Source organism: Calypte anna, chromosome 2 (genome assembly GCF_003957555.1).
Source record: "Calypte anna isolate BGI_N300 chromosome 2, bCalAnn1_v1.p, whole genome shotgun sequence".
NCBI lineage: Eukaryota > Metazoa > Chordata > Aves > Apodiformes > Trochilidae > Calypte > Calypte anna.
This window is the reverse complement of record NC_044245.1, coordinates 59,885,970-59,912,589: the sequence shown is the minus strand read 5'-3', so window position 1 is coordinate 59,912,589 and position 26,620 is coordinate 59,885,970. Positions and strand designations below refer to the sequence as shown.

The 26,620-nt window shown below is 38.5% G+C and overlaps 1 protein-coding gene across 1 annotated transcript in view; it reads right to left on the bottom strand.

The window, feature by feature from the left end:
* Window positions 1–10,135: 10,135 nt before the first annotated feature.
* The window catches only part of SLC9A3 (solute carrier family 9 member A3), a 49,788-nt gene continuing 33,303 nt past the window's right edge, over window positions 10,136–26,620 (bottom strand). The window contains exons 7-16 of the mRNA XM_008502493.2: window positions 24,951–25,153; window positions 24,063–24,152; window positions 22,165–22,235; window positions 18,991–19,120; window positions 15,756–15,871; window positions 15,019–15,148; window positions 14,330–14,506; window positions 13,729–13,804; window positions 11,434–11,547; window positions 10,136–10,383 (exon numbers count right to left, since the gene is read on the bottom strand). Coding sequence (XP_008500715.1) covers window positions 10,136–10,383; window positions 11,434–11,547; window positions 13,729–13,804; window positions 14,330–14,506; window positions 15,019–15,148; window positions 15,756–15,871; window positions 18,991–19,120; window positions 22,165–22,235; window positions 24,063–24,152; window positions 24,951–25,153 — 1,355 coding nt within the window. The remainder of the gene's footprint in view (window positions 10,384–11,433; window positions 11,548–13,728; window positions 13,805–14,329; window positions 14,507–15,018; window positions 15,149–15,755; window positions 15,872–18,990; window positions 19,121–22,164; window positions 22,236–24,062; window positions 24,153–24,950; window positions 25,154–26,620) is intronic.

Below are 26,620 nucleotides of genomic sequence, written 5' to 3'. Positions count from 1 at the left end.
ATACAAGAACATTAAAATCTTAAAATCTGTGATTTTCAAGATTGCATAATCTTGTGTGTACAGCACTTACCTGCTGAAAACTCCCATCTGCTGATGACAAATTACAAAAGTTTTCTTAGGGTAACCTGTACACAAATATATTAGGAATTCTCTAACAGGCATGCAAAAAGCAGTGTGGTTCTTCTTCTAACTACAACACAGCTACGATTGATGTACAACACTAGTAAGAACCAATAAGAAACAGGTTTTATTTCAAAGTCAACACATGAGGAGCATCTTGCTGACTTTCGTGTTGCTACTATAGCATTATACTTTAAGACTGCAGGTTGGATTTCAGCACATTGCACTTTACCTGTCCTAGTATGTGGGATCAGTCATGGTCCTTTTATGTATCTATGCCAGTGACTAAAATACTTGTTCCAGTTATATCTGGAACAGCATTAATGTGTTCTACTTCACAAAAATAGTATGTGCTTATATACTTAGTTCACAAAAGAAATGTATTTACATTTTTGAGTTTTAAAATTAACAACCCTACTGGTGACATTGTTATTTCTCATGACCCTCACTACAGAACTAGCTCTGGATGATGAAGCTTTGCAATTAGGGACAAGGATTTCAATCACTGTCTGAGATGACTGTGAACAGTCAGCTGCTTGTGGGTTGATACCAAAAGAATCAGTACTCTGAATCTAGTTTCTAAAGGCATATATTATGTATCTATCTAGGTTTGTATCTGATATTTGCCACTATATCTCTGCAATTTGCATGAGTATAATAAACAATTTGAGCAAAGAGGACAAAGATAGGGAGAAGATGTAGGCACAAATTTTCACATTTTGCTCCACTTTTTTTAAGGTGTCTGGGTAAATCTCAAGTTTGACATCTGACACAGTATCACCAAGAACCTGTTCAAAATCTTGCTAGGAAGAGTGAAACAACCAGTAATGCCTGCAGATAAAATAAAATTTACCAACTAAAGCCTTCACTGGATCCAGTGAAGCAATAAATCCAGGAACAAATTCAAATAGCCCCCTTAAAGTGTCTTAGCTCATTTGCAAATGGTTTCATTTGAAAATATCATATCATTTGCACTGATGTGGTTGACAGAGTCCCTTGGGAGGCAGTTCTGAAGGGCAAAGGAGTCCAGGAAGTCTGATCTGTCTGAAAGGCACATGAGGGGGCTCTCCTCTTTGCTGAAAGAGAAGCTGGTAGGGAAGAAGGCCAGCCTGGCTGAATAAAGAGATCTGGCTGCAACTCAGGGAAAGAAGGGGAGTTACAGCCTTTAGAAAAAGGGGGAGGCCACTCAGGATGACTACAAAAATGTTGTGATGCTACGTAGGGAGAGAATCAGAAGGGCTAAAGCCAAGCTTGAAATCAATCTGGCTGCAACTGTCAAAGGTTGCATGCTTCTACAAATCTCTTAGCAACAAAAGGAGGACTAGAGAGAATCTGTGTACTTTATTGGATGCAGAGGGAGAAATAGTGATCATGGTGAAGGCTGAGGAGTACTTAATGCCTTCTTTGCCTGAGTCTTTATTAGTAGGACCAGTTATTTGCTGGGTACCCAGATGTGAACTAGAAGATGGGAATGGGGAGCAGTTTGAAGCCTATAGAGTCCAAGATGAGATGGTTAGTGACCAGCTGCAACCACTTGGACATATGCAAGTCTATGGGGGCCAGATGGGATCAGCCGAAGAGTACTGAGGGAGGTGGCAAAAGTCAGGCCACTTTCCATCATTTACATTTAACTGGGGACTTCTCATTTTATAAGCAACTGGGAGAGATATTTTTATTGCTAACCCTTCTTCTTGTGGGAGACTTCAACTTCCTAGATGTCTGCTGGAAATACAACATAGCAGAGAAGGAACAGACCTGGAGGTTCCTATAGTTTGTGGAAGATATCTTCCTGGACCCAACAGGGAAATCTCTCTGTTGCTTGTTAACAGAGGTCTTGTGAGGGGTGTAAAGGTTGGAGGCCATCTTGGGCCTCATATTGATCATGGGAGTTTTCAGTTCTTGGAGAAGTGGACAGTCAGCAGAACTGCCACCTTGAACTTCTGGAGGTCAGGTTTTGGCCTGCTTTGGAGCATGACTAAGGGTGTCCCCTGGAAGACAGTCCTGAAGGGCAAAGGGGCCCAGGAAGGCTGTTCATACTTCAAGGAGAAAATCTTAAAAGTCACAGAAGCAGATCATCCCCATGTCCCAGAAGATGAGCAGACAGGGAAAAAGACTAGCTTGGCTGAATATAGGGAGCTGTGGCTGGGACTTAGAAACAAAAGAAAAGTTTGTTTGTGGCCTTTGGAAAATGGGACAGGCAAATTATAAGGACTTCAAAGACATAGTAAAGCTATGCAGGGGGAAAATTAGAAGGGAAAAAGCCCAATTGGAATTCAACTTGGCTACTCCAGTTAAAGACAACAGAAAGAAGTTTTTTCAGTATATCAATAGAAAAAGGAGGGGTAGGGAAAATGTAGGCCCACTGATGAGTGAAGTGGGTGCTCTAGTGGTAGAAGATACAGAGAAGGCAGAGTTACTGAATGTTCCTCTGGTCTTCACTGCTAAAGCTGGCTCTCAAGAATCTCAGACCCCAGAGGTAAGAGAAAATGTTGGGAGAGAGGAAGATTTCCTCAATAGAGCAACAGGTTAGAGACCACTCAACCAAGCAGGACATACATAAATCTGTGGGTCTCAACTGAATGCCCCCATGAGTGCTGGGAGAACTGGAAGATGTTATTGCTTGCCCACTCTCCATCATCTCTGAAAGGTCATGGACAACAGGAGTGGTCCCTGGGACTGGAGGAAGACCAGTATCACTCTAGTCTTCAAAAAGGGCAAGAAGCATGACCCAGGAAATTATGGACTGGTTAGTCTCACCCCAATCCCTGGAAAGGTGATGGAATAAATCATTCTGGATGTAATTTCTAAACATGTGGAAGAAAAGAAAGTTATTTGGAGTAGTCAAGGTGGATTTACCAAGGGTAAACCATGCTTGACAAATCAAGTAGCTTTTGGTGATGTTGTAACTGGGTGGTTAGATGAAGGGAGAGCAGTGGTTGTCAAAAGTGGTTCAGCAAAGCTGTTGACACTATCTCCTATAACATGCTCATTGAGAAACTTAGGAACTGTGAGTTAGATGAGTGGACAGTGAGGTGACTGAGAGATGGTTGAGTGACAGTGCTCAGAGGATCATGATCAGTGGAGAAGGGATGAGTTGGAGGCCTATAGCCAGTGATGTTCCTCAGGGGTCTGTACTGGGTCCAGTCTCATTGAATACATACAGCAGTCACCTGGATGAGGGAATAGAGTGTATCCTCAGCAAGTGTGCTGATCATACAAAACTGGAAGGAGTGGCTGACACACCAGAAGTCTGTGTTGCTATCCAGTGTCACCTGGACAGGCTGTAGAGTTGGGCAAAGACGAACCTAATGAGATTCAACAAGGGCAAATGTAGGGTCCTGTGCCTGGAGCAGAACAATTCCATGCATCCATATAGTTAAGGAGTTGACCTGCTGGAAAGAAGCCCTAAGGAGAAGGATCTTGAAGAGGTGGTAGACAGTAAATTAACTATGAGCCAGCAATGTGCCCCTGGGGCCAAGCAGGCCAATGGTATCCTGAGATGTATTAGGAAAAGTATGGCCAGCAGGTCCAGGGATGATGTTATCCTCTCCCCTATTCTGCCCTAGTGAGGTCACATCTGGAATAGTGTGCCCAATTCTGGGCTCCCCAGTTCAAGAGAGGGAATTACTAGAGAGTCCAACAGATGGCAATGAAGATGACTGAAGCATCGCTCTTACGAAGGAAGGTTGAGAGAGCTAGGATTGTTTAGTCTGGAGAAGACTGAAAGGAGATCTTATTAATGTCTATAAATATCTGAAGGGTGAGGGTAAAGAAGATGGAGACAGACTCTTTTCAGTAGTGCCCAGCAAGAGGATGAGGGGCAATGGGCACAAGCTGGAATACATGAATTTCCAGCTAGACATGAGAAAAAACTTCTTTATTGTGAGGGTGACAAAGAACTGAAACAGGTTACCGAGGGAGGTTGTGGAGTGTCCTTCTCTGGAGATACTAAAAACCTGCCTGGATGCAATCCTGTGTAATGTACTCTAGACAATTCTTCTTTAGCAGGGGGGTTGATCTATATATCTCTAGAGGTCCCTTGTACCTCCAATGATTCTGTGATTTGTTCTCTGTAGACTGGATATTGGCCCACCTACAAAAAGGGCCAAAAAGGAGGATCCAGGGAACTACAGGCCTCTTAGTCTGACCTCAGAGCTGGGAAAGGTTGTGGACCAGATCATGTTGAATGCCATTATGTGCAGAACAAGCTGCAGGATCAGGCCTGGTCAGCATGGGTTCATGAAGAGCAGGTCTTGCTTGATGAACCTGATCTCCTTCTATGACAAGGTGACCCATTTAGTGGATAAGGGAGAGGCGGTGGATGCTCTTTACCTGGACCTTTGTAAAGCCTTTGACACTGTTTGCCAAAGGATTCTCCTGGACAAACTGGCTATGTATAGCCCAGACAGGTATACTCTTTGCTGGGTAAAAACTGGCAGGCTGTCTGGGCCCAGAGAGTTCTGGTGAATGGAGATAAATCAATCTGATTTTACAGGGATCAGTGTTTGGGCCAGTTCTCTTTAAAATCTTTATCAATGATATGGGTGAGGGGATCGAATACACTCTCAGTAAGTTTGCAGGTGATGCCAAGTTGGGAGAGAGTGTTGATCTTCCTTGAAGGTAGGAATGCTCTACAATGAGATTTGGACAGGGAAGATCAATGAGTGGAGGCCAACTGTATGAGATTCAACAAGGCCAAGTGTTGGGTCCATCACTGGGGCCAAAATAACCCTATGTGATGCAACAGGCTTGGCGAAGGGTGGCTTGAAAGCTGCCCAGTGGAAAAGCATCTGGGCGTGCTGGTCGACACAGTAGTAGTCAAAAGTAGTCTGCTCAGGTGGCCAAGAAGGCCAACAGCATCCTGGCCCGCAGCAGAAATAGTGTGACCACTAGGACTAGGAAAGTGATTGTACTGGGCATTAGTGAGGCCACTCCTCTAATAAAGTTTTGGGCTGCTCACTAAAAGAAAGACATGAAGGTGCTGGAGTGAGTGCAGAGAAGCTGGTGAAGGGTGTAGAGAATGAATCTTATGAGAAGCATCTGAGGGAACTGGGGTTTTTTTATCCTAGAGAAAGAGAGGCTAAAGGGGGAGGGGGGGGGGGGGGGGCTTATTGCTCTCTAGAACTACCTGGAAGGAGGATGTGGCAAGGGAGAGGTCAGTCTCTTCTCCCCATTAACAAGCAACAGGACAAGAGGAAATGGTCTCAAGTTTTGCCAGAGGAGGATATTAGATACTGGATATTAGAAACAACTTCTTCACTGAAAGGGTAATTAAGTACTGGAATAGGCTGGTGGTGGAATCACCATCCCTGGAGGTGTTCAGAAGACATGTAGATGTGGTGCTTAGGGACATGGTTTAAGCACTGGACTTGGTAGAGCTAGGTCAGTGGTTGGTAGAGTTAGATTATGGTGGAACTCAGTGATCTTAAAGTTCTTTTCCAACCAGAGCAATTCTGTGATTCTTTGATATCAAATAGAAATAAGGTACACATTCAGATCATAGAAGTGGCTAAGCACTCTTCTATTGATGTAATTGAACCTTTTCAACTTCTACTACTGAAGACTTCAAGCCAAGATTTCAGGACTGGAATCATTCAAGGCAAAACACAGCTAGGCCAGAAGGCTATACACAGGCATGTAGAATTATACATCCAAGAGAGCTCTCAGAGTTTTCAATTTTATTTAGACTTCATCTGTGTTGGTTTTCAATGGTTTCTCCAGCTGTCTTCAAGGTGATATAGATCAGATTCATACACAATAGGTGTTTAGTGCAATCATAACTACTATCATTCAACAGAAAACAGGGGATAAAAAAAAATAAAGGAAGCTCCTAACACAAACATGTATGTACATACACACTGGCCAAACTACCTCTGCACAGTACTTTGAACTGTCAAAGTCCTGAGTCATTGTGACACTTAATCCATGTGGCAAAACATAAGATAGTATCTGAGACACCATTATTCTGATAAGCTATTGAAAGTGATTTATAAATTAACAAGATAACCTAACAGAGTATTTGGAAGGTATCTTCCAAAGCAGCAGTAAAAATGACAAATATTTACAGGTCTGAGTGAGACTATTTAAAATAGAGCAGATTAATAAAGAACATAAAATTAATTGCTTGTGTCCACATAAACTAGAATTCTGAATTAATTCTGGATGTTCTTTCATTCCAGTGCTACTGTGTAAAATAAATGAAGGTGAAGGAAGGAAATGGCCTTCCTGGAGTCCTTGATTAAATTTCAAGGTGACAGGACATTCCCTGTGAAGTTTTCCACCAGGGTAAATATCCTGCAATTACTCAATGACACAAATATTCAAGAGTGGGAAAATATTTTTCTTTTGCTTGCATTTATAAAAGGCACTGATTTGCTTCTATCAGAGTAGACTTAGCAGACAATAGATTAACCATTGGCTTCTACATTGATTTCATACATCATAAATAATGAACTCCATTACTGAAGCAGCAATTGCAGACTATTTTTTGAAGTCTATTTATGGCATAATGGTATAATTAACCATTTCCATGTAAAACAAGTATTAGCCATTTGAAAACATTATTGATTTAGCGCTCCAAAAATAATATTGATTTTTTTTGTACCAGTCTACATGAAAAAATTACAAGGAGGCTTCCTTCCCCTTCACTATGCATCCTTTCAGTATGAATGAGAACTTAAATTTTTAAGTGCAGCATAATAGCTCCAGTGTTTCTGACATCATTGAACCCCACTCTCTTTCCATCTGAAATCATTGCAGAGCAGATCCCGTGAAGCAATAGGTTGCTCTATTTTTGCAGAAGCCCTTTGTTCATGTTATTCTCCCTCATCTTCTCCTTTTAAGTAAGTCCTGGCTCATAACTGTGTTTCCTCCTGTTCCAAAGAATGTGGAGGGATATAGCAAGATGCTGGAAGAGATGCCAACTTCTGAAGCTTCGGGTGTTGCTGAGGTTTTGGCCTGTGAAAAGAACGTCGGCTTTGTACACGTCTGGCTGCAGCAGATCTATAATTTCCTTGTACATCAAGCAATATTTTCTTCTCTTGGGGCTCCTTCATATAAGAGTCTTCCAGCCCTTCAAATGTAAGTAGAGGATTCTCTTCTTGTGAATTCTCTGACTTGAAGCTGACTTCAGAACAATAACCCGAGTTTACTGTCTCTTTATTATTTGTATCTGTACTTGCTTCCCAGAAGAGATCAGGTACGTTTGGGTCACAAGAAGCTATATACTCAGAGACAGTAGAAAGAGATACATCTCCTCTGTCTTCCAGTGAGGAATAGTTTTGTGTCCACGGCATTTGGAGACAAGATGGGAAGAAGTGGAGGGGATTTTGATTTTGATTTAGCTGGTCATCTGAGGAGGAGTATTCTGTCATTTCAACATAATGGTCCATATCACCTAGACAGCAAAATTAAAGAAAAATATTTGTAATACTTTCTATATCAGTATGCTGCCTATTAGGCTTTGTTTTTGGCTGTTTTTTCTCAAAGTCTGTAAGTGAGTGCTTTAAGGGGGCTTTGTTTGATGGGGAACCATGTGCCAATTTCTATCTTGCCTAAAGGGATTTTATTAAATGTCTTATCTTTGCCTGAATATCAGTTAAAACTTAATTCAGTCTTTATGATGAACAACTGCCTGTTTCAAATATTTGAGAGAAAGAGCCATCATTCAGTCATTAAGATGGATCTTTATCTTGAAACATTTAGTCTGGTACTCAGCAAGGAAGTCTTTCAGAAACTTTTGAAAGAAGTCATGCTCTTTCAATGAAGAAGTAGAGAATACCACCAGGGAGTCAAATTCTTATTGACCATAGCCTGTGATCAGTTTTCTAGATACTTTAGGCTATGTAGAGAAATTTCATATTTCCACTCTTGGCTTTCAATTTAAATTGGTTTTTAAAACCTTTTAATTGAAATTTCAGTATCATCTTATTAGGAGAATTTTGTTAAGGATGTAATTCAGAGGACTGTTTCAGAGAGTAATCAAGGTCTAAGCTTATTAGCTTGGGAAATCTCATTTTCCAGGAACTCATCTAAAAAAAAACAGCAGTCAAAACTCAGTGATTTTGATATGTCAAAGTTACCTGCACAACAATGTATACATAAGAGTGGCTAATAACAAAGTAATTTATAAATAAGGCAATAGTATAGAGGAAAAGAACAAAAGTTAGCAAGAAAATGTTCAGCAAATCATATGTTAATATTTTATGACAGTGTTCTCAGTAGAAAAAAAAAAGGAAGAGAATTTCAATGTGTGAGTGTCAAGAAGTTTTTGTTTTGAAATGCTGTGCATTGGTCAAGTTTCCAATGAGGATATTGGAATTTAATTCCCAATACTATAATTAATATAGCGTTCATTTTGATTATTGAAAAATAATAAAAAATACACGAGTAAGGAACTGAGTACTACAACCAGTCACAGGCCTACGGGACACTTCAGTAAAGGAAGCCATGTGCTTCCTGTAATTACACTTGAACTAGCACATCTTCTGCAGGGACAGAAGCTGAAACAGAAGAAAAGTTAAACTTCTTTTTCTATTTCTTTTCGGAAGGTTATGAAGTTCTTCTCAAATCAAAATTACCATAATTTATTCTTATCCTGAGGTCTTCGTTTAAACAAGATACATCAAGTAACCACAGATGTACTTTCAAATTATCACATTCTGTCACTGATGCACAGAGGACACTTGGCCATACATCTGTAATCATGGATTACACAAAGGTGAATGAATGATGAAACTGACTATTGCATTTTATTGCATAATCCATGCATTGCCCTATGCTTCATTCAATTATGATGTCTGAACTGTGACCTGACCCACCTCATTTACTGCACTGTGTATATTGTAGAAGTGAAGGCTGCTTTTTATGGTGTGAAAAATTTCCACACAGTGAGAATTAAAAAGCAATTAGGATAGTAATTCAAACCCAGAGTTAGTTTAATTTTAAGCTTCTAACACATTAGAAGCATGAAGTTATTCACAACACAAGAAAGCTAAGAATTTTTCTAATTTCAGAATACGGTATGGGTTAAGATACACTCACACTTTAATGATAAAGCTCTAATCAAAACTGAAATTCTGCTTCTCCACCATCTTGCTTTTAATTGTGTAATTAACTCTACTTGTGCAAGGGAACTCTGCTGAATTCTAGTAAGCATGCTGCTTTGTAAAACCCTTTCTTGTGCAATTTAATGATGACATCAGGGGGGTCTTGGAGTACTTGTATTCCAGCAGTGGGACCATTTTTCCTTCCTTGGCATTGGATAAATTGAACAAATGTTCAGGACTGGTTTTGTAAAGTCAAAAAAATGTTCTAGTCATGCTAAGAATGCCAGACTTAGTCCAGCTCATTGCTGGTCTGGCCATGCTGCTTCTATTGCATACATAAAGGCAGTAAAGTCCAATGAGTTAAATAACTCATCTGACCTTTTATGGGAAAATCATATCCTTAGCTATCAGCAACTGGACTGTTTCTCTGGGGCTTCAGACTACTCTGTTTACCTCTGCAGATCAGAGTGACAATGTTACTTGGAAGATCAATCACTCTTTAACGGGATTGAATCAGAACTACCCAATTCCTGTCAGGGAAATCAGGTACAGTTTTTCTTAGCTAGAACTGACTAATCAAGAAACCTAGAGCCTCCTGAAAATGGCTGCACAATATTCTGAGAGTTGAAATACTCTTTTCTTGGCATTCAAAGTATCCAAGCCAAAATAAAGGGCAGGACCCTTATCTGCTGTAGAAACATCAAGGCAATGGATCCCAAATAGCTGAACAGCTCTTCTGTAGAAGGAAAGTAGAAAGATGTTTTGTTATTCAAGCTGGAAGAAAATAGAAGACATTCAGTTGTACAAAGAAATCAGGAAGGAAAGGAAAGCATAAACAGAGGAAAGAATACAAAATCAGGAAATCAGGAGGGAATCCTCTGGGATGAGGAAAAACCAGAAAAGTAAGTAGAGTTTTCAGGCGAGAGGAACTCTGATTGAAAATAAAGGTGACAGTATTTTAAAAATTATTACATATGTGTTGATTCTGGGAGAAAAGATCTGGGTCGGTCCTCTGGGCCATCTGCTAAGAGGAAGGAATCTATGGATTTATTGCTGAGCCGGAATGGAGCGAGACGCCTGAAGTTGTTTGGAGAGTATGGGATCTGCACTCGGGCCCTTTGGGATGGTGCCACGGTATCTTCTCCAGATAACCACGGTGAGAAGTTCATGTAGATGCTTTGATCATCATCAGCTGAAAACACTGGGTTATCAATTCCTAGATAAAGTTAATGGGTGACAAATATGATTAATCGAAATAATTTCTTCGTGATACATCAAGATGCTTTGTAAAAGGAGAATGGCTGTACAGAGTAAAAAATAGGCCAATACACAGCCTATTATACACATACAGGTTTCTCCTTCTTCCTTGGTTAGTGCTAGTCAGTTTGTATTTCTGTTAAAGAAAAAAATGGGATATTATATCCAATACAGAGTTATGTTTGGGATATCTGGAGACAAAAAATAAAAATCTATAAAACTAGTCAGTCATTGAACTTTAAGCAAAGTAAATAATCCTATAAAATAACTGCAGAAAGTCCAAATCAAATCTATGAAAAAGAAACAAAATATTGAAAAAAAAGCACGAAGGCATAAGCCACACAACTTTATAAAGGAATGACGTGTATGAGGGAGCTAAAGCAGGCCACAGACCAGTCAAAAGTAAGTCACAGGAGCCTTTTGATACAGCTAATAAGTTTGAAGTGTTTGAACAGAAAAAAGACATTTTAAAAATTAGACTACATCTGTAACTTGCCACCCACTTATTTCTGGATTTATTTCTGTACGTGTTTAGATGTTCTCGAACACAGAATTTGTCATGGAACAGTGAAAAGGCTGATGCATGTCATCTGAAGCAGTACAAAACCAAGTATTTTTCTTCATAGTATGCATGACAAAGCATACAGTGGCACACTGAAAATTCAAATACAAAAGTGCAAAAGAGAAATACTAAATTTTAAAACCTTATAAATCATATAATTTCTCTTTATAAGGTAATATATTTTCAGTCTGACATTCTGAGCCTTTCAGAATGCTGCAAATATGCTCTTTTCATTGACTTCCACAACCATGTGAGGACTGAGGGAGCTGTGAATTTAAGAGGAGAAATCCTGCTTCTTGTCTATTAACATTGGTATTAGGCAAATATATTTTCTAATAGAGCACGTCAAATCAAATCAAAACAAAAAGCAAAATCAGGCTGATTCAGCTGCTTCTCTACTGTTTCTATTTAAGAAAACTAACTTCTGTAAGTAATTAATATTTTTACCATTAGGAGTATCTGTGAAATTTTGTTTTGTCACATTGGCCAGGAAATCGACTCCTTTGCCTAGATGCGAAGTTTCATAATCATTATTTTCTTCTGATTCAGAGAATTCCAACTCTGGAAAAAAAGAAAAAGGAAAAGAAGTCCAGTTTGATTAGGGATTCATATCAGTTCTGATGGAAAATGCTGTCTCATGCTTTTTTGATGCTGTCAGAGTTATCAAAGATATATTTTTTAAAAGGATCTAGATAAGGGCAAAATTTAATCAAGATACGTAGCGATGAAATGGGAATGTATATAAAGTTTGCAGCTCAGATACCACAGCATCATAGAATGCTTTGGGTTGGAAGGGATATCTGGCCCAACCCCCCTGCAGAGAGAAGGGACAACTTCAACTAGGTCAGGTTGCTCAGAGCCCTGTCAAGCCTGACATTGAATGTCTCCAGGGGTGGGGCCTCCACCACTTTTCTGGGCAACTTGTTCCAGTGTTTTATCACTCTCATAAGTAAATAATTTCTCCCTAATATCTAACCTAAATCTACCCTGCTGTAGTTTAGAATCATTGCCCCTCATCCTTTCGCTCTTGTAAACAGTCCCTCCCAAGCTTTCCTGCTTGGAAGACCACTATGAGGTTTCCCCAGGTTTTCTCTCCAGGCTGAACAATCCCAACTCTCCTCCATCTGTCTTTGTAGAAGAGGTGCTCCAGCCCTCTGACCAAAATGCTCAGATGATCAAGTGATGTGGCCCTCCTCTGGATCTGCATCAGCAGGTCCATATCCCTCTTGTGTTGAGGGCTCCAGGGCTGCACCCCAGTACCCCAGATGAGGTCTCACAAGAGCAGAGTAGAGGGTCAGAATTGCCTCTTTCCATCTGCTGGCCATACTACACCAAGAAACTCAGCACAGGCTTCTGGCTTGCATTATTATCTGGTGCCATGATAGAGATTTCACACTCCAGCTAAGCTTTTGGCTGATAGAATTGCCTTGCTTTCCTGGGGCTGAAATAAGTAAACCTATGACATCTCACCACTGCTACTCCTGTGCTTTGTGTCTGATGCTCATGCATTGACAGAAGTTGTCCCATTACCATGACCTGTCACTGCATTTTCATCTTTGACAGAGGTCAGCACTACCATCCTGACTGATTTCAAACTTGGCCAGATCATTGAGGCTTTTAATGCAGTAGTTTTACAACAGCTGATAATAAGACTGTCTTCCAATGAAGTGGGGTTTTTTGTTTAGTTTTTTTTCTAAATAGAGGGTGACATCTATAAACAGTTCTTTAACAAGACAGCATTGAATAGCCTCCTTATTATTTGGAAAGCTCCTGCCATGCAAAAAGGAACTTGAATATTACATGTATTCATCCAGCCTTTATTGACCCTGTCAGTCAAATAAAAGAATGCTCAGAAGATTATTTAAATAACATACATAAAGAAAAGTCTTTGATTGGAGTTTTTGAGAGAAGATGAATGCCTCTCTAATTCTCTTTGAGATCAAAGTGTTGAATGCATAAACAGAGGAAAGGATACAAATAAGAGTTACTTCAGTGGCTTTTAAGCCATTTTTCAATTTTTCAGTGACACATTTCATAATTACATAACAAACATACTCACATCCAGCTCATCTTGCTATGACTGATATCAGTGCCAATGGGATGAAAGAATCTGGGGCTTTACATGCAAACTCAGCTCTTGGTAGGGATACTTCCTAAGCCAGTCACCTTCAGAAGGTGACTTATAGGTTAGACTTGTGCATGAAGGGTGAAACACTACTGAAACTGACCTTTGCCTATGTGTTCATTTCTACTGTGCTTGCTTAGCTTCAGCTCTTACTCAGACCCTTCTAAACAAATGGACTTTAACTCGTATCAAAATGTCATCTAAACTACTGAGTTTTATATGGCACCATGTCCTGGGCAGACATATCATGATGTGATGAAAGAAATGTGAGCAGATGTTGCTCTGGGCAGCTTATCCAAAAGGAAGTTCAATGTTCTATGTTGTAGCCACTGCATTGTTCTGTTTTCAAAATGCAAATGTGATATTCAGAAAATGTGAGTAAAAAGGAAAGTTAAATTTGGTTTGTCATCCACCTGCATAGAAAAACAACTTTTAAATCATAAACACTGCATTTAAGCATGAAGCAGATCCCCACTCTGAGTCATAAATTATGACTATGAGTCCCTTTTTAAGACAAGCTTCACTGCTGTATATTATAACATTTTTTTCAGTGATGCTTTAATGATGATGTAGCTGGTAAAATGCAGTTAATGAAACTGGGCTAAGAGTCTTTTTACCTTTTTCCTCCAAAGTAAAATCTTGTACTGGATTCTCTGAAGGTATTTTTCCATTTGGTATGGCATTGCTGTTTCGCTGAAAAAAAACAAAGTTACCAAAAATGCTAGCATTGTCAGATAGCAACCAAAGTGATGTTGTTTGAAATGTAATTCAGCAGCTTAACTCTGAAATTTCTTGTGATCTTTGCTTGAGACTCATTATGGCTGTCATGAGTTTCCTCCCTGCATTTGTATTCATCACAGGAAAAGAAAGGAACTTTGACTCCTTGGATGCTATACATTCCTTCTTAGTCTCATGCAAATTTTGTGGAATGCTCCATGCTATAGATCTACCCTTCCACCTGTACACTGCAACATCTCCCCACAGTGTTACAGAATTACTCAAGGTCTGTTGTTTTTCAAGTGTTAAAAACTCTCTTAGAAGAAGGGTTGTCCCAAAGCACTGAGAAAAACGTGAGAAGATGCCCCTTGAGTTGCCTCATAGAAGGTTCTATAGAGCAGAGGTAAGTGAAGGATATAGGACCCTTCAGAGTCCTCCTCACCCTCCCCACACCATTCTATAAGAAGGGGTTATATTTGTGTCCTTGTGAAAGTATTTTACCCTTCTTTGTCCCCGGTCTCTCTTGTGGATTTTATTGAGCTTCTTGGGGTGGTTGATTCCTAGTTTGGTACTCTTGAAAGATTCTAAGCGCTTCCTCATTGTCCTATGGAAAATCTCCTTGTCTTGTTTCTCATCTTCACTGTGCATGATCTCATGTCGACTGTACAGGTGTTTGTGCTGTGGCCAGGAAGAGAAGACAGTATTATTTTTTTTTAGAGACACAGTTGGAAGCATTCAATCAGTTTAAACAATTCCATTAAAAAGAATGAACCAAAATCCAGTTTGAAGACTTTAATGAAATTCCTATTTTTCTTTCTCCATCATGAAACAGGTTTAAGTCCAGGAATTTTAAGTACATAAGAGTGCCTGTCATTAACAGTAAGCTTCTTTCAATAAATATCTCAATTACTTCAGCTGATACACTCCATTTAATCCTGATTTAATCAGAACCTCTGTGGGACCCAGTTCTGCATCCCACTGGCCCCAGTGAAATCTAAGGCACTAGTACTGCTAAAGAGGAATGTTCACAAATGAGAAATAATACAGCAAGAGCCTATCTTCCTCAAGAGTGCAGATTTTGCATATTGCTTCTTTCTTTTTGAATTTTGCTCCCAGTTTTTGGTTCCTAATGTCTCATAGTTTTAGTCAAGAAAACAGTCCAATGTTTTGGACTAGCCTTCTGCTCTCACCTCCTGCCTGGGTTTATACAGGTACTGTTGTAAGGTGTGATGAGCAACTGTGTCTTCTGTGTCCCTGATGCTTTTCCTCCTCTGCTCTAAAGCTTGCATGTCAAGGCAAACTGGTCCAGCTTTTTCTCTCCTGCAGAAGAATACAATATACAAACAGTATATGACCAGTAGTAAAGTAGAAATCAGAAGAAAAAAACTGGAAAGCAGGGAACAAGGGAAAATTGGTAGATGACTAAAAAAACCAAGGAGAGGTAAAAATCAGTTAAATAAACATAAGTGAGCAAATACCTAGTGGGAAATGTAAAAGGATTTTGTCTTTCAGGTAGGTGTAGAATTGATTTCTCCATTTATATAATACATGATCTGTGAAAGAATCATGAAAGAGTGAAGAAAGGAATGATTTTTTTTCTTGCCTCTCTCCTGACTTTTTCTGGAACAGAGAGAGAAATGACATCTTGCCCAGTCTATAGCAGTTGGTGAACAAAAGGCAACTGAAACAAACCTATTGCAGAAATCTGCTACATCTTATCAGCCTTTACTTCAAAAAAGTTTCTTGTGAAAAACACAACAATATAACTGTATGTTTACCTGATTTATGTTGGAGACAAGATTAACTGAAGTTAAAAAAAATTAGAGAATGAAGCATTTCATTATTTTGCAATTTTTCAAACACTGTTTCCCTTTCTTCATATACATAAAAAAAAACCCGCAAAAACACCTCCAACACAATTACTTACAGTAAATAAGAGACAGAGGTTTCCACAGTACTTGGGTGTGGGTTGCTGAAATCCACATTTACTATGTTGTCTGTACTTGGAGAACGTATGAATGCCAAGGAACCTCTGCGTTCTCCCTGGCCACATAAAGAAACAAGATATATAAGAACTGCAAACACGTAGGAAAATATGTGTATCAGAAAATGCAGATAATTTGTGAGGCTGCTGTATGGAAATGGCACAAGAAGCAGAGGGGAGGCTGTATTAAAGTAGTAAATACAAACTGGTTTTTGGTTTTTTAGCATTAACTGACATCCCAATGAAAAAATTATTCCACTTCTGTAAACTGGTTTAGAGGACATGTTATTGGCTAGCTTTCAATCTGTTTGCAAATTATATCCTTGCACTTTTACAAGGATATAATTCTCTACACAGGCCCTTCCAGGGTTAGACCTTTTATTTTGTACCACATTCCAAACCAAGCACATAGGAGTATCTAAGCAGATTTCAATAACTTGACACCTCACTGCACTAGCAGGTTTTTTTTTAAAGATATAAAACGAAATTTTCTCTAAATAATTGTTAAGTGGTGGTAGAAATCTACAAAAACTGTTTCAAAGAGGTTCTGACATGAAGAGAGACTGAAGAGATGTGATTTGCCTTCAGTTCTAAAACTTGTGTCATTGAAGTGAATTGCTGGAGTAGCTCAGAAATTGCCTTCACAGTTTTCCCTGCTTCTTGCTTAGACTTTTGGTGAGGTAGCTCTTGAGTGACGTTGTGGTTATGTGAGTTAAATGCATTTATGGTTTTGAATCACAGCAGAGAGAAATCTCATAGCAGCTCAACATTTTAAGCTGGAATAAAGAATACACACACACACACAATCTCCCTTGTAGAATATTGAAAGATATTTTATCTGCATTTTTTCAACTTTAACTGTACTGTGTTCTCTTTACATTTTTATATTCATAGAGCAAATCAAACAAATGTTTCCTTTCATTGCAGTAACCTCCATACATGTTACAGTAGTACATGTTGGATCAGATCAGTAGCATTAAGAAGTACACTCCAGCCTCTGTAGGCAGGAAACTTCAGACAAACAAAAAAGTAAACTTATCCTGCCTATTCTTCCAAGTGCATCTGACTTTCTTTTAAAATAAAATTTAATATTTCAAACATACATCATACCATATAATCAGTGGAGGAAATTTTAGCCAGAAGAAATTATGATCTCTATTTTAAGTTGCTTCTAATCAATTGTTCTGGGTCATTTTCATTTTGCCTGGCTTAGGTTCTTCTCTCACAACTGTAAATAATTTATTTTGGTTCAGACAGAACTATCTCAACCTGTTGTTTATTGTACAGATGCCTCATAACAACAGAGCTGAAAAAAAGAAAAATTTATAAAATAGTATAAAATTCCTGAGTTTCTTGAAAGGAAGGAGAGTAGCTGAGGGAGGCATATCTTTTCTCCTTCTGGAAGAAATAGCTTAATTTTGAATGTCTGCTTGTAATTCACAGGTATCTATTCCAAAGATATAATTCAGAAGTCAAGGAAAAATTGTTAGTTTATCATTGAAGGAAATATTAACATGGGACTGACTTTGGGATTCAGAACTCATGACTCATCAGGTATATTAACATAACTAATTTCCACTGGAAGGCATCATGTTGAAAAGAATTTTTCATTTCTTTGTCATTATTAAAGATCAGTACACATTTACCAATAGAATTTCTCTGCAAGACACATTATACAAAAATAGTATTTGGACAAGGGTAACCAAAGTCAAGTTCTCTGTGTTATGAACAGTGAGGGACAATGAAAAAGGGAACTATCCTGAAAATCTCAGTCATTACTAGTGAGTAAAGAGTCTGGGGCTAAATCTGCATCACTTAATGATCTGTAGAGCCCTTTTTATCTGGTAAAGAGAAAAAATACTGTAATGAATCTACAGAACAGATTCAGCAGTGATTATGAACATGAGTCTCATGCTCAGCAACATCAAAATCATCATCTAATATTCTTCCTCTGAGGTGTGACACATGAGAAAGAAAATTAGTTCTTGAGATGAAATGGTCTGAGAACTGAGTAATTTACCAAATTTCAGAGCAAGTATTTGTTTATCTTGTGAACCACTACCCGTTTTTCACCCAAAGATAATTTATGAATTTTGTTTGATTTTCTGAATTTTATCTTTGAAATTCCATGTTTCACTGGAAGACGTCTGCCTGGCTGTACCTCATTTTCAATGAAAGAAAAGAGATTAGTAGAAGTAGTAGTAGTAGTATCAATTGTAGTGATAGTGTTAAGGGTTTTTTTCTTTTTTAAAAAATTAAATAAACTGTTATATCACCTAGCTGTGAAAATGAGCTCACCTGGAGATTACAGGCATAGATAGATTATCACTTCAAACATGACTCTAAAAAATTCCATTTACACTCTCCTCTACACTGTATGAACAACGCACATTTGTGGTGATTTGAACTAAGGTGACTGGTTTTATCCTAAAGAAGATTGGGAACTCTTACCCAGTCTGCTACCATTGCTCCAGTCTGGGAATGGTATTCCTGCAGAAGGCCAGTAACTTTCTTCCATGCTGTAACTTTAAAATTTTCTCCTGTTGCAAATCTTTAGTTTCTCTAATGTGACGATTCTGTGATTGTGTTTGACATCTGTAGTATATTGCTTTAACCCTAATTTTTGAAGTCTGGTTGCTATGACTCCATTGAATCAAAGTTACCCTTCCCAGGTTTTTTGTATTACTGTCACCTGGCAGAATGAGATTATCTCAGCCCACTGCTGTGAATTTATAACCACACCATTTGGAAGTGAAATTTTAAAAATTGGATTTGTTATCATAAAGATTCACTATTCTGCAGCAGCCAGAGTTTGTTGAACACATTTATAAAGACAGCAGTTTCCTTATCCCTTTGGAATTATAATATTTTTTAAATGTGATGAATGTAGAAATAAAATTATTTCATAAAACCCAAAAGAAAAGTACACTGGCATAAATGCAATAAACTCAGACTTGAGGATCAGGCATAATAACAAGAACTACAGCTGCTTAAACAGGTGATATTGAGACTCAAAACACATTTAGGAAAATAAAGCAGAGTAGAAGTTTAGAAAATAGTTTCCTTTTAGATATCTCCTGCAATGGATCAACTTTAAAGTAAAAAAAAAGATAAAATCAAGCAACAAAACCAAAACCCCAAATGAAGATATAATATGTGACGAACTGTTCATACGTACCTCAGCTACATAGCTGATTGCATCCTTCAAGTTGAGTTCATGGAAAACATTAAGGATCTGGTCTCTTGATTTCTGAGCAGACCTTCTCATCAGCACTTTACTGAGGAATTTCCTGTCAAAATAGGTCCACCTGATAATTTAAACAAACAGTGTTAATAACAACAAGCAATTTTAGTTTCACAGCATTTTTAGTTCTGAGGCTTTTAATTGGCATTTAAAGAAAGTAAAGAAAAAGACATCACGAAGCATTTCATAGGTTCACTTACCAAACACTACTGCAATGGCAAGAGTGCCATGATTACAATATTCCATTTCAGAGTCTCTAGGGCATTTTATACATGATAACTTATTTTCCCACTTCTGATTATGCACTGTTTTATTTAACAGCTTCATTCTAAATGTTTAATCTTCTTTCCTTCTTTGGAATGGAACCTTCTTTCCTCTAGCTGCACGGTACGACAGCCAGCCTAGAAATTCAGTTCACAGCAACAGCGTCCTTCCGAAAGCACTTACAGAGAGCCTTACTTGTACCACTGATGTACACTGAGGGTTAGAATTTCCAGGCTTGTTTGTTAGTAGGATGTTTGCCATTTCATATTTGGGTTCCAGAAGATAAAGGCTGCTTTAATTTAATCTACCTTCCTCAAGATTTTCTCTAAAGGGCAGGAGGACCTTTGGATGCTACTATTCAAAGTGATTCTATCCATGTTGGCCAATGGATTTTGAGTGTATGACTTTTTACTCAGATTGTTTAAATCTTTTTGCTGGTAAACATTTTTTAGACAACTGATGATTATTCCTTGTCTCTATACAAAACATCTGAGAAGTGGTCTCTAATTCAGTCTGCAGTACCTGAGCACAGCAGTGAAGAATGCTATAGGCTGCTCTTTCTTTAAGGAAACAGCACATTCATGCTCATACAGTCCAAAGAGCAGACTCAAAGTGGTCTCACTCAAAATAAATTGTCATTAAACCACACACACAGCCATGAATCTACACTAAGCTTTTTCCTTCAGGGAGATTACTTGCTGACAAGGTAGATTTAGACTAGATCTAAAGAAGAAATTTTTTACAATTACAGTAGTAAAACACTGTAACAGGTTGCCAAGAGAGGTGGTGGAAGCCTCGTCCCTGGACACATTTATCGTCATTTTGTATGGAGCTCTGAGCAACCTGATGGATTTGAAGATGTCCCTGCCCACAGCAGGGGAGTTGGAGTAGATGACCTTTAAAGTTCCTTTCCAACCCAAGCCACTCTACGGTTCTATGATGTCAAACTCTAATCTGCCACGTTCAAAATATTTAGCTTCAATTTTAAGACAATATTTCAAAAGTGGTGATGTATTCCCCTGTATATAGCCTGCCCAGATTTATTCCCAAAAAAGTAAGATAAAAATTTTGACCAAAAAAAAGGGGGTGCTTTATTTGGAATGCCTCAGGAAAATTCTTCACTGCATAAATGAACAAAGAGCAAAAGGAAGTTGAGGAGTCTGTCTCTATAACTAAGTACAGACAAGTGAGCAATATTGCTTGAGCTCAGATACAGTCTGGCTCCAGCTTTTATAGTTATATAAGCATAATGCTAAAGCTAAGCTTATCAGCAAGGTTTAGGGGAGTACTCTGCAGAAAACTAATATAACCACATGGCTTTGGGGTTGGAGTTGATATGTTGAGTTAACAGGATATTAGTGGGTCAGATCTGTGACTACAGCTATGAAAAAACCTAGCTCCAGGGAGAGAAAACTGTCTAATCTTAAATTACACTCCTAAAGATGTCCAGATTTAATGGCCTTTTTTTCACATTTATTCATCTAGATTTTGGAAGTCTGCTGATCGCAATGGCAACCTTTGATGTGTACAGAAAACGCTGTCTGTATTTTTCACCAGTGTAATTTTACTTCTCTCAGGATTAATCAACAGAGAGGGATGGAAATGAGCCATAACATTCATTGTTGATTTAAAACTAATTGGCTTACATTATCTGAATCACAATCTGCCATCACTATCAGATGTGTTGATCATAAAGTTTCTAGACATAGCATAAGCAACAAGTACAGTTGTACTTATGTTTTTTGTGTGTGTCTCTATGCATAAATAATGTTAGTGAGATGGAGTGTTACAGCGAAGGACCAACATTAACATTTTAGGTTAAATCTTGTGCCAATGGCCAGTTCTCAGATCTTAAGAGAAGCTGATTTCTGTATGTGAACTGAGACATTTGCAAAGGCCTAATCTGAACTACGGAAGAAAAAGAAATTATCCCAGTTGTAGGGAACAAACCCCCTTTATTTTCACATTTGCTATATTACCAGTATTTTCAGTTTATAGAACAATAGAATCATAGATTGTTTTGGATTGGAAGGGAACTTAAAGATCACCTGGTTCCAGTGCCCACCTGCCATGGGACACCTTCCACTGGACCAGGCTTCACAGTCCCATCCAACTTGGCCTTGAACACTTCCAGGGAGGGGGGGCATCCATAAACTCTCATTGTACAAAATTTCTTCCTAATAGCTAATCTAAATCTCCTCTCTTTCAGTTTGAAACCACTTGTCCTGTCGCTAGATGCCCTTTCTCCAGCTTTCCTGTAGACCCCCTTCATGTACTGGAAGGCTGCTAAAAGCTCTCCCTGGAGCCTTCTCTTCTCCAGGTTGGACAACCCCAACTTTCTCATCCTGCCTTCATAGGGGAGGTGCTCCAGCCCTCTGATCATTTTTTGGCTCTCCTCTGGACTCACAGTGACAGCTCTATGCCCTTCTTACTGGATGCAGTGCTCCAGGGGGGGTCTGCATGAGAGCAGAGCAGAGGGGCAGAAACAGCTCCCCGGACCTGCTGGCCACGTTTCTTTTGATGCAGCCCAGACTGGAGTTGGCTTTCTGGGCTGCAAGTGTTGCCATTGCTGGCTCATGCTGAGCTTTGCATCAACCACCTCTCTCAAGCCCTTCTCCTCAGGCCTGCTATCAATGCATTCTCCACCCACCCTATATTTTTTTTTCGGATTGCCCTGCCCCATTGTTCAAGACCTTGCACTTGGCCTTGTTGAACTTTTATATATAACCTTTTAAACTACAATTGACATGTTTGCTGTCTCTAAGCTCCCAGGCTCAAAAAGTCATAATTTACAGATAAGACTTCCTAGCAGTATTTCAACATTCCAAGTCAGTTACTACTTACTTGTCTCTCAGATAATTATGCCCTATTTGCCCAGAAATGTCTTCTATAGCAGAAAGAATGTGATCAAAAGCCTAGAAAAGTGGAAGTGGAATTAGTATCTTTGCATAAGTAAAAGGCATAATTAGAAAGTAACTCAATTTATATCAGGTTAGACCAGGTGACCAGGCAGAATAATTTTATTGCTGCTAAGCAGACTTTTTCCCTTTAAAAATATGAACTACTACGTGATTTTTCTTCAAAGGTCTTGACTTTCTAACTATTTCTTTGCATGTTCACTAACTATTCTTGAATTACAGTGGTCTCAGCAAGAAGGTACTTAAGCCCCCATCTTAACATCAAATTTTAAGACTCATTTTATCAACTCATTTTACCATCTCCACTTCTGCCATATGAAATAAACACATCAGCCATTATCAATGTCACCGATTAAATCAGTTGAAAAATTTTCCTAGTGTTTCTGTTTAGACTTTTCAGGAATCCTTACTTCCCTCAGAGTAAAAGTAGGCACCATTCTTTTGCTATGTATGGCAAAATCCTATAGTTGGTATATTAGATGGTTGATGGAATCCGTGAGGTTTGTAACTCTTGATACAAACCAAGACAGCTACAGATAGAATATGCTTTTTTTTCTGTATCTGGTTGTTAAGATTTCATTCTGAACAATGGAGCTGTCAGACAATGCAGAATATACAGCATGCTAGGTTTAGAAGGACATGGGTGATATGGATTATTCCTGAATATGATGTTAGTAACTGCCTCTGGAGATATCTAATGGAAATGGAGAAAATTATATTATAAATTAGTTGTCTCCTTCCTACTCCCTGGGAACAGAGTGCTCCCTTTCTCTTAAGTCTGGTATTTATACAGTTCTAGGAACACTATGCCTCCTGAGACAATATCTGTTTGAATATTCTAGGAAATGGTGAATTAGTACATACAGATTTACAGAGTGTTAGGATTAACATTATTGCTTGACCCACACTACAAACTGGGACGTGAAGTTGTATCCCATAAATGCAGACAGACTGTATTTCTTCACATGGAGGAAGAAACCTGATTTTCAAATAGCAACATATTTGAATGGAAATGGAAATTTTAAATGCTGGGTAAAAAAAGCATAATGTTTTTATTCAGTTGTCTGTAAAAGAATTCCTCAGAAACAAACCCTTTCCACCACTAAGTTGTTTATTCATTTCAGGTAACCTTAAACAAAAAAGAGATTTAACAGAACTAAAGAATGCCATGGGAGATGTCTTATAGTCCTCTGTCGCTTAACCTGTATTGGTACTGAGAATACATGGGGTTTTTTTTAACTAATGAAAACTTTATAATGTGTGAAAGGTAATTGGAAGAGATCATGTTTCAAAATCTTTCAAAAGGTTAGAGAAATAGAGGTGCATGCAGCACTGACACTGAACTAAAACAATTGTCATTGATCTGGAGTTCCAGTATATAATTAACATTTGTGCTTGGCAGAAGACTACAGCAGGCTGCCTCTCTATGTAATATGCAAGATACAAAGACTGCTTTCTCATCTTTTCCATAAATAAACAATATTTAAGAAGCAAACATAAGCTTCCTTCCATATGCTTTGCCTTAGAAAAAAAAAATCAATCACCTTAGATCAAATCAGAGAAATTTATTCCAACCATGATATTTCCCCAGCAATGTCAGCACCATTGAATTCTAAAGTGAAAGATGAGAACCTTCAACTGAGGATCCCTTCACAGGAGTCAACCAAAAGACAAATTACGGCCTACAGATAATTTTTGAAATTCTGAGGATTTGAAGGTTTGAAGGATTTTACACTTAAAATTTGATTCTCTAAAATTTTATTCTTTTTCTCTTAAGTCACTCTGTAAAAATCCAAAAGGTATCATAGTTTAAAAATATCTTACCCTGCCATGAAGTTTCTCATTCAGTTTTGGCTCCCTGTGTTCAGTTTTCTTCACTTTCAGCCACTGTACCAAAGGTTTGATAGTCAGTCCCTAAGGATTGAAACATGATGATAAATACTTGAGAATGGTCTTGGATTTTCCATCAGTTGGTCATTGTTAAAGAGAAATAGAGCATTTTTGTATGTTTTTTGGTGGTTCTTATACTTCTTCAGTTGATTTCTGTCCCCTTTAGAAGACAAAATAATGCAGTACCCTCAGCTTCTGTTGAAAAGGTTTGAAAAGACACCGACCAGTGGAAAAAAAATATCTTCTATAAGAAAAAAATGGTAGTGGAAGGGTTAAAATGTTTCCTATAGTACTGAATGTGGTACTTTCTGCACATATGAAGAGTTTGTCACCACAGTTAAACTTTCTATAGTAAATTTGACACAAAATTCCAAGCTGGTATATACCAACATTTTAATGATGTTTTCTTCATCCAGAAAATGCTATTTTGTTTGGATGCTAAATACTTTCTTGTCCCACTGTTTTCTGTTATACTTTAAACAAGGACTGAGGCTCAGGTAGATCAGTTTAATGACTGTATTTGCCCATAAGAAGGACTGTTCCCTATAGTTATTCACATGAGATAAAGGATATTTAATAATGCATTAACTTGAGCACTATTAATACCAAGTAGCTAAGACTGAACATTTTTTTAGCACAGAGGAAATTGTGTTTTGTCCCTTGTGGTGCCATATGAAAACATAAAATAGGATCTCTGTTACTAAAATTACAAATTCAATTATGCTTTCATTTCAGAACTTCAGCTGAGAACTGCTTTAAGCATTTGATACCTCTGAGGGACTCCTTCTCCTTGTCAGAAGTGTGCTTAAAAAGTTGAATTACCTGGAAAATAACTGTAAAAAACACCACAATGATAGTTGTGCTGACAAACAGGTTTCTTTCTTTCACTTTGTTCCCATCCAGAAGTACAACCAGAGCAAAAGCAACTGCTCCACGTAGTCCACCGTAAGACATCACCACCTGGTCTATTATCTCCAACTGGACCATTCTGTAGTGGTTAAGAATCCATGTCTGTAAAACCACACCTACAAAACACAAATGCCAGAATGTCAAGAAATACCCTTACAAAATGTCACTATCCCAGCTGTGTGTAACAGAAATAGTCCCAGCTCTCTGCTTGCAGAACCAATTCTCTACTTCTACTTCTGTTTTGCTATCCTGCAAAGGCAGGCAGGCCAGCTTTGTACCTTACCCTTCATGTTTAGCCAGGGGAATGAGATAAGGCTCCTTCTGTGGGCCAGCATCTCCTTTAAGCATGCTGCCCTCTGGCATAAGCACTCCAGGTGAAATTCGGCTGTGTGCTGACCTTTGAAATTCACAGTTGAGAAAGAACAGAATTTCTAGCACTGTAATCAGAGATATGCACAGGGGCTTTTAACAGAAAGACAAATGGGTTAAAGCGGTGTTGATTTTAAAAGCCTGCTACTCCTTATGAATCACAAAGTATGAGATTTGTTTTGTTGTCTTAAGCAGAGTTGTTTAATAATGCTAACACTGTCTTCAGGCCTGCAGGTGAGCTGCTGCTTGCTGAAGGAGAAGTTAAGCTCTAGAAATCAGATCCCAGAGCTCCCACCATACAAAATTAAAACAGCTGCATGTCCCACTGCAGCAGGCCAGGGCTGGTTTGCCAGTGTAAAAGAGAGATTTCTCTTTTTTAGAGAACTTTGAGTTTTTGCTAAGGGAAGAGTGTAAGTAATTGAGGCCTCTGATGGAGGGGACCTTGAAAATTAATTCATGCCACCAACCTGACTCCTCCAAGGGTATGAGAGCTGCAGTTACCTAAGGCCCAATATCATCATGTCTTTACTAATTTATATGTCTAAGTTCAATTACTTTAGTGGATGCTTATTGTTATTGCTGAATATTTACTTTTTAATTATTGATCACACCTGTTACAGGTTAACCACTAAGTTAAAGGAGTTAACTAGTCAATCCAGGAAAAGAAAAAGTGACAAAGTCAAGATACTGAAAACTTTTTAAAATATCTCACTAACACCAGAAGTTACTGAGAGGTGGTTAAGTGAAGGATGGATACAGACTATTTAGAAAGGACATAGGTTAGGCCCCTCATTTAGCCCAGGAATATCTAGACAGAGTAAGAACACGGTCTAGGAAAACACCTATATGTGGTACCTTTTAATTTAGTTTAATTCAAGGTGAACAGGCAAATAAACCTGGTTATGTATTCTCAGACATAAGTTCATACACTAAATCACTGTGTGTGTTAATATCTAAAAGTACTTGCCCTCTATGCTTTTTCTGTCACTTTAGTGCCTATGCTATTTCACAAACCAGTGAAGTAGAACCACATAGCTGGACTGGTTGTCATTAGTGTTTTGAAATCTTTGAAAATTTAAATAATGTCAGTAAATTTACAGTAAGTAATCCCTACCTACCACAGTCTTATTTACTCAGTTTTTCACCATCTCTGAGAATTATTTCTTAAGACAAAGAACCAGTGGTGTAATTACGTGCGGTCTGAAATCACTCTG